General features: G+C 36.0%; 1 protein-coding gene across 1 annotated transcript; it reads left to right on the top strand.

The window, feature by feature from the left end:
* Positions 1–1,623: 1,623 nt before the first annotated feature.
* On the top strand, positions 1,624–3,594 carry LOC112050619 (uncharacterized). The gene has a single exon (XM_052884809.1). The coding sequence runs from the start codon at positions 1,624–1,626 to the stop codon at positions 3,592–3,594; it is 1,971 nt and encodes a 656-aa protein (XP_052740769.1).
* Positions 3,595–9,387: the final 5,793 nt, after the last annotated feature.

A 9,387-nucleotide genomic window follows, 5' to 3' on the forward strand; every position in this document is an offset into this window, starting at 1 on the left:
TTGCTTCTTGTTGTTTGTTCCGTTGGAAAGGTATAAAAACGTGGCTTCATGGATGATAATATAGATCCAGTTTTGTGATAATATTCCAAGAGTTGTAGTATTAAAGTGGCATGTTAGTGAACTTCGAGTTTCTTTTCTCGCCGCGCCTTACACATGTGTCGTTCGTTTTCATGACAACTACCTTTTTAGTGTCGTAAAAAGTATATTTTAATTTTGACATTCTATAAACCTATATCCCGGTCCAATATAGGTTTATATATATATATATATAAACACCTATATCGGTCGACTCCCCACTATAGTTGGACCGAAGACATCAAGCGGGTGGCAGGGAGCCGCTGGATGCTGGCGGCTCGAGACCGTTGTGCTTGGAAATCCATGCAAGAGGCATATGTCCAGCAGTGGACGTCCATCGGCTGATGTGATCAGCGTCACTGTCTGGCTTCCCATTCTCTCATACGGCAGCAGGTTTAAGTTCTGACTAGCAAGCGTCCCGTGATACATACATTTTTTACACATTTTTCATTTCACACAAGCGAGTTCTATGTATTTATTAATTCCGTGGGACACAGAAACGCAATGTGCCAACGCTTTACCCAATGTTTAACTTCAAGTTAGGTCTGAAAGTATCAAAGAATTTGTAGACTTAACATAATTTACCTTTCTGTTCCAAATAAACTTGGAATAACTTTCACGAATCTCTTACAATAAACTCAATGAAGAATTCTAAAAGTAATGAGCTTTCACAAATTATTTGTCAAAGCTTCTTACTACTTTATTAAAGCTGCTTATACTCATTTACTGCATCGTAGGTACAGTGGTAACCTAGGAGCTTGTAATCTGAATTCCTGGGTTCGAATCCTTGGTCGGATGGTGAAATATTTATACTATCTTTACTTCCAGAAATTTTCAGTAAAAAATCTTAGTCTGTAGGCCTAACATGCCACCAACGGTATATCTGATGAAGAGGAATCAGGTAAGAATGCAAAATTATAAAGCCAAGCAATTTAGCGTTCCGGTACGATGTCGTGTAGAAACCGAAAGGGGTGTGGATATTCATCCAATTCCTAACAAGTGAGCCCACTTCCATCTTAGATTGCATCATCACTTACCATCAGGTGAGATTGTAGTCCAGAGCTAAGTTGTAAAGAACAAAAAAAGTCTGCCGTATTAGAGAATCGTTCCCAAAAATGTTTTCTAGATGGGAGAGAAGCCTGCCATGATGACGTAATTAGAATAATATTAGCTTAAAACACGCTGTATATTGCGCTATTGTGTTAAAATAATAATTAATTAACATGTTCAAGTAAATTATTCATGCCGCGGGTCTTTGTTATAACATTGTAGTAAAATATTATGTTTCAACAAACTACAAGTACCAAATTAGTTTCATAGAAATATGAAACAGTATGCGAGCTGTTAGCTTAATTATCCACGAACAATTTAATAAATACTGCAATTACATTAATTTTAAAAACAATAACAATGTACTGTTAGATTTACAATCTACATAGATAATTAAAGACACAGAAATGCTATTAAAAAACAATAAATGGAATCTGCACACAATTTTCCCGCACGCTCAGTTATGAAAATTATAAACAAACATTTTCAGAATTTAAAATGAAAGTCGCAGTTATTCTGATAACAGTGTTCAGTGTGCAAGCAATGCATACCAGTGGGCCAGTAATAGTTAACGATTTAGTTAATTGCTTAAGTGACATGATCAAAACAAATTTTCTTAAACCTGGACTAGTTATTTTTCCTCATCCAATAAATGCCAGTTCTACGATTATAAGAGTCAGAACTGATATCCTAACGCGTATTCATCGTAGCAAGAAATATACAGTTCAAATAACCGCTCCTGATAGCAAAGCTGTTTGCAACGACCCAAATAAAAAGTTCAAGGTCGTCCATTCGGATCCTTTTAAAGTAATGTCCATAGCGAGTTATTTTGTCATCATTGTTGATAGCTTTGACGATTTTACACATTTTGCTAGAAAAATCATCAGGTCGCGTTTTTGGAATCCATATGGAAAATTCTTAATTTTGTTACATAATATAACCATGAACGATGATGAAAATCGTGAAGATGTCGAAAACATTTTGACGTGTTTATTCAAATACAATGTTATCAATGTTGTTGTTATGGTACCTAGAGCTAAGGTTGTGCGTAATGTAATAATTTACAGCTGGAAACCTTATGATCCGCCTAATTACTGTGGATATTTTAACGAAAGTGCGAAGAATAGGTTACTCATAGAAAATACATGTGACCGAGGCATTCTTAAGAGTAAGGGAAGTATATTCAAGGATAAATTGCCATCAAATATGCAACAATGTTCTCTCAACATTTTAGCAATAGAAAGGCAGCCATTTATCAGCAGATATAAAACAGATCCGAATATGGAGAAAAGGATAATCAAGCAAATGCTCAAACCGTACAATTTTTCCGTTGGTTTTGAGATAATATTAAATAAATTTCGCGGTGAGCGGGACGAAAAAGGAGTATGGGATGGTGCTTTGCAGGACTTAGTAGCTAAAAGAGGTCAAATTCTATTGGGAGGTATATTTCCTGATTTTGATGTCCACGAGGATTTCGATTGCAGTGCAACGTATTTGGCAGACTCGTATGCATGGGTGGTTCCTCGGGCTTATCCGTCTCCACCCTGGAGTTCACTCACTGCTGCATTTGAAAACGAAGTTTGGTACCTAGCTGCTGTAATATTTGTTTTATGTGGTTTCAGCTGGAAAATATTGGGACAAATAAGTGGTGATAGCAGTTACAACAGGGCGTTCAAACATTGTTTTCTGAATTCTTGGATACTTTTATTTGGTTTCCCTCCATATGTGCGTCCTAAAAAAGGAAGTCTGCGAATATTTTTCATATTTCTCAACACATATTGTATTCTGTTTATGACAGCATATCAAACTAAGCTAATAATTATTTTACGAAATCAGACTTTTAGGTATCAAATCAAAACCATCCATGATGTGGTACTAAGTGGATTGAAAATTGGTGGTTCTGAAGAACTACATGGTTTATTTCAAAATTCTAGTGATCCTATTGATAATTTGATAGATGATAAATGGATAGATGTGCACAATATAACACAGGCGTTATTGGACGTTGCTGTATATCGAAACTTTTCAGTACTGTGTAGCCGACTGGAATTGGAATACCTCGCATCAGTATTGCCGGAACTTCATGATGTTTTTGGACGTACAAAATTGTACACATTCGAGAAGAGTGCGTTTTTAGTTCCTTTGGAAATGATAGGCTTAAGAGGATTTCCTTTTATGAAAATACTGTCACGCAGATTAAATTCGTATAAACAGTTCGGTCTGAATGAATATGTAAGGCGGTATTTTACTCAATTAAACAAGAAAAATAAGGAAAAGTTACTAGTTTTGTTAAAATCCCGACCGAAGAACATCAGTGCTTTAACAATTCAACACTTACAATGCGGATTCTTGGTCCTGAGTTTAGGTATGGTTGGTGGAACTGTTGTACTGATGTTGGAAATTTTATTATATACCAATTTAGTGCAAAAAATTGAATTGCAAATCCAAAGTATTTTTAAAAGAAGATAACAATTTATTTTCAAGCCTTCTTACTTTATTTTGTCCACGTGGACTGGAAAGTAGATATCTGGTGATAATGAAATATTTTCAGGGACGACTTTTACTTGCAAAATATTTCATCTATTTTGAAACTGTCAATACTTAATTCTTAACTAAATTGTGCTTTACATACTAAAGACTTTAAATCCTTTAAACATTTTTATTACACAGCAGACTAAATATGTAAATAAACTGGAACAGTATTTAATTAATTGCAGATACCTCAAGGAAACCATTTTAGCATACCAATTACCTGGTAGCCTCAGATACTGTTCCGTTTTGTGAATTATACTCTGTATTTGTTTTCTTTTCTTATGTTAAGTAATTGTTATTTATTCAACACAATATTTGTTTGAACTGTCTTGGTTATTTGCTGTTACGAATTGCCTTGTAAATGATACACGAAACTAAGTAAACATTTCTGAAAAATGTGTTTTTCACTACTCTTGCTCAAAAACATTGTCATATTACCATCCCACAGCGGGGCTCAACAAACATTTTAGCCTCTAGGGGCTAAAATAATTTTCTTTTTTTAATTTTTGTCTGTTATGAGTACTAGCCTACTTTATAACAAAGGAGGTTTTATTCGTAAATAGAATCATCTTAATAGATAAAGCCCTGATTGTTTGATAAAAATTAAAACTTGAAATTAGAACGAAATGCAGCGTTCTTGTCTGTGGAATGCGTTAATTTTTTTATTTAATTTTTATTGAGTTGCAAATAGAGCGAGATTTGAAGACATGGGACATCCTGTACGGTGTAATACCTTTGCCTTATTCTCATGTGAAAGAAAAATAAAATTAAAAAGCGAGAATTTAAAAAACAATTGGCGTGAATACTTGATCTTTTTAAGAAATTTATTGTAAATTGGTGACCGTAACTTACATATTGTTCAACGTTAATTGTTATTGTTGTCTTCATCTAGTGAGAATGGTGATCCTAATTTGGAGATGGATGAAATTTTCAATCTGTTACCATCAAAGTCGAGACGCATTTACTTAAATACCTACATAGGTAAAGTGGAGAAAACAACAACGAATGGATTCCCTTACGAAAGGAGTTTTTTAAACTATTATTTCCCACGTTTACCTTACATAGTCATTATTCATCTTCACAGTAGTCGGAAATTATGTTGCCGGGAAAAAGCATCTCCCTTAATATCCAAAATTGTAGACATTTAATACATTTAATTTTCAATTAATATAAATAATTGAATATTGTACTAAACTATTTTATTTTCTCGCAATCGTAGTGAAAAGCAGAGTGTATGTAACACGTGGGGCTAAACCCATTATAAACTCGGTTTCTAATTAGGCGGCCCTCGCCTTCGTCTCGGGCCCTAAAAATACCTCGTATGTAATGGGTCTTTTTAGCCCCTTGTATAACAATCTACTATTTACGTATGCATCATGTATCCTGTTGCCATGTGGCATGAAAAGTACCTACTTAAAAGTATTATATTGCTACTCTCAAGTAGCAAGTAAGATCTTGAAGCTGAGATCACGTCCCCAGATATTGAGCTTTGTTATTTCAAGATGTATTTGCTCTCATATTTAGAATCGGGGGGTTAATCTCTTGGTTTACTAAACCAACTTTGAACAATCGTTCACTAGTAAAAACCCACGTTATTGAGTGTCATAGAGTATATTTTATCTATCCCTGTAATCCCACGGGAACGGGAAATAAGCCGGTGAAACCGCGCGGCTTTGACTAGTCTTTCATAAAAAGGAAAACCTTCGCTGGATACTTGTAGAGCTTACTGTGCCGTGAGAGACTAACATTCCGAAGGACCACAATATAAAAGTGAATAAATATTATGACCTAGCAAATGAACTAACTAAAAATTGATATGTAGTTAGTCTGTACGCCGTAGAAATATGTGCGAGAGGATTACCAACAAAATCTCTTTATAACTTGCTTAAAGACCTTGGCCTCTCTAGAAGTGCAGCTAGTTCTATATTAGAACGAGTATCCAAAGTTACTCTAACAGGATCTTACCAAATTTGGCTAGGCAAAGAGAACAACACGAGCAGAGAAAGGGGAGTGTTGGTCGATCGTCAAGGAATTCCTTAACCCTACATCCTGTAGTCACAAGTTCAGGACTCTGCTCGGAGTTTTTCTCTCTACCACGCGATGGACCCGGCACCCGCACGGTGAATCCATGGAATGCTAAGATATTCGTCGTCTGTTTTTACAGAAAATAAAGATAATAGTAGCTACCTTTAGGGCCAGTCGTGTTTCATAAATCCATATTATATTAGGGCCATAAAGATTATATCAGGAGTAGGTATAAGAAAACTGTTATTGTTAGCGATAAAATGATAATATAAGCGACTGATTTTAGGGTATATTGAAGAGCTATCATAAATTTATTAACAGTGTACTAGAGTTCATTGTTTTTTAAGATATTAAATTTTGAAGACTAACAAAAGTAAAGCTATTTTCAAGCACATGTCTTTATATAAAAATAAAATTTAAAAACTATAACCCGACTACGTAAAAAGAGGTCTAAAAAGAACGAAACAAGAAAATATTTCAGATTGAAATAGAGAAATGGTCATGGTAGAGCCGTGGTCCTAATATGGTCAATAACCTAAATCTTTTAAATACAATTAATGTCCCCGTCCTTCTCAAGTAGGAAAGTTACTCGTACGACAATAGTTCACCGGGTGAGAATCGAACCTTTGACTTCTCGGAGTCGATGTTGTAGATCTATTGTAGCTATACACAGGTAACTTTATAACTTTATTGATGAAATCAAGATAAATTTAGATAATATGACAATTTAATTGAGCGTGCAGGAAATAGTAAATCTATACTTAGTGCACATTTAATGGAGCATGGTCACGTAATTAGATTTTCCACACGATTATCACAAAGTAGCTTGATGGAAGCACTCACATGGGATTATGTTGTAGCAGTTTTACTCAAGTTGCATAGTTATAGTATTACTTAGTAGGTACTGCCACAGAATACGTTTATAAGGTACTAGCGGACGCCCGCGACTTCGTCTGCGTTTAGTTTTTCGCAAACCCCTCGGAAACCATGGATTTTTCCGGGGTGAAAAATAGACTATGTGTTAATCCAGTGTAAAATCTATTTCTAATTCAAATTTCAGCCAAATCGGCTTAGTAGTTGCGGCGTTAAAGAGTAACAAACATCCATACAAACTTTCGCGTTTATAATATTAGTAGGACTAGTCTACAGGCCAATTTTACCTTCAGAGTTTATGCATACATCGTGCTATCTCCAGATTAAATCAAATTTAAAAGTTACAAACAGTATCCTTTCCGAAAGACAGCACGTCTGTCTGTAACCCTTAAAAAAGAAAGGGTGTACAGCTCAGCATATGCCGTGTACTATATACAAGCACGGCGCTGATTTTCAGCTGAGACCCGTGTGATGCCACAGCTAACATAAAAAATAAAAAATGTAAACAAATTCAAGTGAATTAAATTCAATTAGAAGCAGCAAATATGTTTAAAAATAATAATTAATTAATTAATTAATGGAGCATTTCTCCATATAACTGCAACTCGTTTTCATTGGACAGCATACGCGAAATCAGGTTTCCTGGTACAAGGTACATGTTAAATATTCCGTGACCGTTGTGCTTGCATGGACCTGGTACTCCCCATTGATTTTTAAAATTAAAATATTTATGCGGCAGTTAAATGAACCGAGCTACGTCTTGATTACGAACAAACTGTTTACACAGAGTAAAACAAATTTGCCCGGCTGAATTGACTTCGGCAAGTTTGCGCTTCGTTGAAAAGAGCATCTATCTAATCCTACTACCGATCAATTGATTTGTATTTTTACACATCGGCCATTTTGATTGAACAGTTTCCTTTTTTTATTATATTTAATCTTATTTTTATTCTTATAAAATAAATAATCTTTATAACCTTAGTAGATTAACAATACACAAAATATTATAACGTAACGCAAGAACGTCTATCTAAAACAGGCTTTTAGTATTAAGTAACTGTTTGAAACACCTGTTACATTTCAACTGTTGACGGGATTACCTATTGATCAATTATACTGTTACGATACTGATTTTTAATAAACTTGACTACTTTTACGTGTCATAGTCAGATATGCATATTGTTTCATCATTACTAGCTGATGGACGTCCACTGCTGGACATAGGCCTCTTGCATGAACTCCAAACACCACGGCCGCAATCCGCCAGCATCCAGCAGCTCCCTTCAACCCGTCGAATGTCCTCAGTCCATCTAGTGGGGTCAACCAACACTGCGCTTTCCGGTCTGTCACTGCCCATTGCCACTGAAACTTCATTCACTTTAGTTTATTGTGACCATTTTTAAGAAGTTAGAATTTTTTTCCAATTCCCTGCGATCTAAAAGTGGTTCAAAACTGCGATTCTTTCAACAAAGATAAAGCCTTTGATAAAGAGCCAAAAGGCCCGGAGGTATATGCTCTTATTCAAAGATTGTCAGCGAGGCTTAACGAGTGTATTGGGTTTATACGTATTACGTGGGTATGTCGGAATTACTTATTCAGTAAATAAGTTTCTTTGTGTACACACAATGTAAACAGTGTAATTAATATTTAATAATAAAGAATTCTTATTGACTAGGTACGATAGACTTTGCCTGAAGGCGTTAGGCCTAAAAGTAAAAGTAGTAGAAAAGTAGTGAGGTAGTAAAGTAGTAGTAAAAGTAAAGGTAAGTCTAAGAAATAAAAGATGTCCGATAAGAGCTATGGAAGCTAAGAAAATTTTTTTTAACTTTTTTTTAGCTAGTTTTAGCTATGGATAATAGATTAAGAGACCAAAAATTTTAAAGAAAATTAAAAGTAGGTAGACTAAGAGCCTGCAAAACATAGACATACTCGTACCTTATGACGACTCGTACGATTGACGGCCTCCGTGTCGCAGGTCCTGGGTTCGATCTCCGGCTGGGCCGATTGAGGTTTTCTTAATTGGTCCAGGTCTGGCTGACGGGAGGCTTCAGCCGTGGCTAGTTACCACCCACCGACAAAGACGTACCGCCAAGCGATTTAGCTTTCCGAATGTCGTGTAGAAACCAAAAGGGGTGTGGATTTCATCCTACTCCTAACAAGTTAGCCTGCTATCATATTAGATTGCATCATCACTTACCATCAGTTGAGATTGTAGTCAAGAGCAAGAGATTGTAGAGAATAAAGAAAAAAAGTATATTTCAATAAGTACTAGGTACGTAGGTACGACAGCCGATTTTGGAGTTTTGACTGAGGTGGCTTTCGAATTGGAAAGTATATCTACTAGGGTGGCCAAGTCGCCAAACCTAACTGCCGGACAGACCAGCCAGTTTGGCCGGACATTTGGGTAGAAAGATGTCTCCAGCAACCAACCAACAGTCGATTCTCGTCGCCTGCGCTCGGCCACGCTCAGCGCTCGCTCGTTTGTGAAGTGTAAAAAGCCTAACAACAGCCGGACATCGTTTGTTTTGGCCGGACACACAGTCAAAAGCCTGGTAAAAGTTGCCTGGCAACGCTACCTCCTACAAGGTTTCAAGAGTCCAGACCCTCAACCGTCCAAGTACCTATGAAGTTAAGTAGGTAAGTCTGATTATCCTAGGCTCTAGTTCTACATCAAATTAGCTGAAATTATTTCATAAGGTAAGTTTATCTGAAACCGGTATAATTGTATACGCTACCTACATATAATATAATACCGGTTTCAGATAAACTTAGGTACTCCTAAATCTATTCCTAGCTCAGAATATTCAATTACCTAACAATAGACAGGTCTAA

Source organism: Bicyclus anynana, chromosome 12 (assembly GCF_947172395.1).
Source record: "Bicyclus anynana chromosome 12, ilBicAnyn1.1, whole genome shotgun sequence".
NCBI classification, from domain to species: Eukaryota; Metazoa; Arthropoda; class Insecta; order Lepidoptera; family Nymphalidae; genus Bicyclus; species Bicyclus anynana.

Excerpts from the sequence above, each read along its gene's own strand:
- LOC112050619 (XM_052884809.1), top strand. The coding sequence starts at position 1,624 with ATGAAAGTCGCAGTTATTCTGATAACAGTGTTCAGTGTGCAAGCAATG.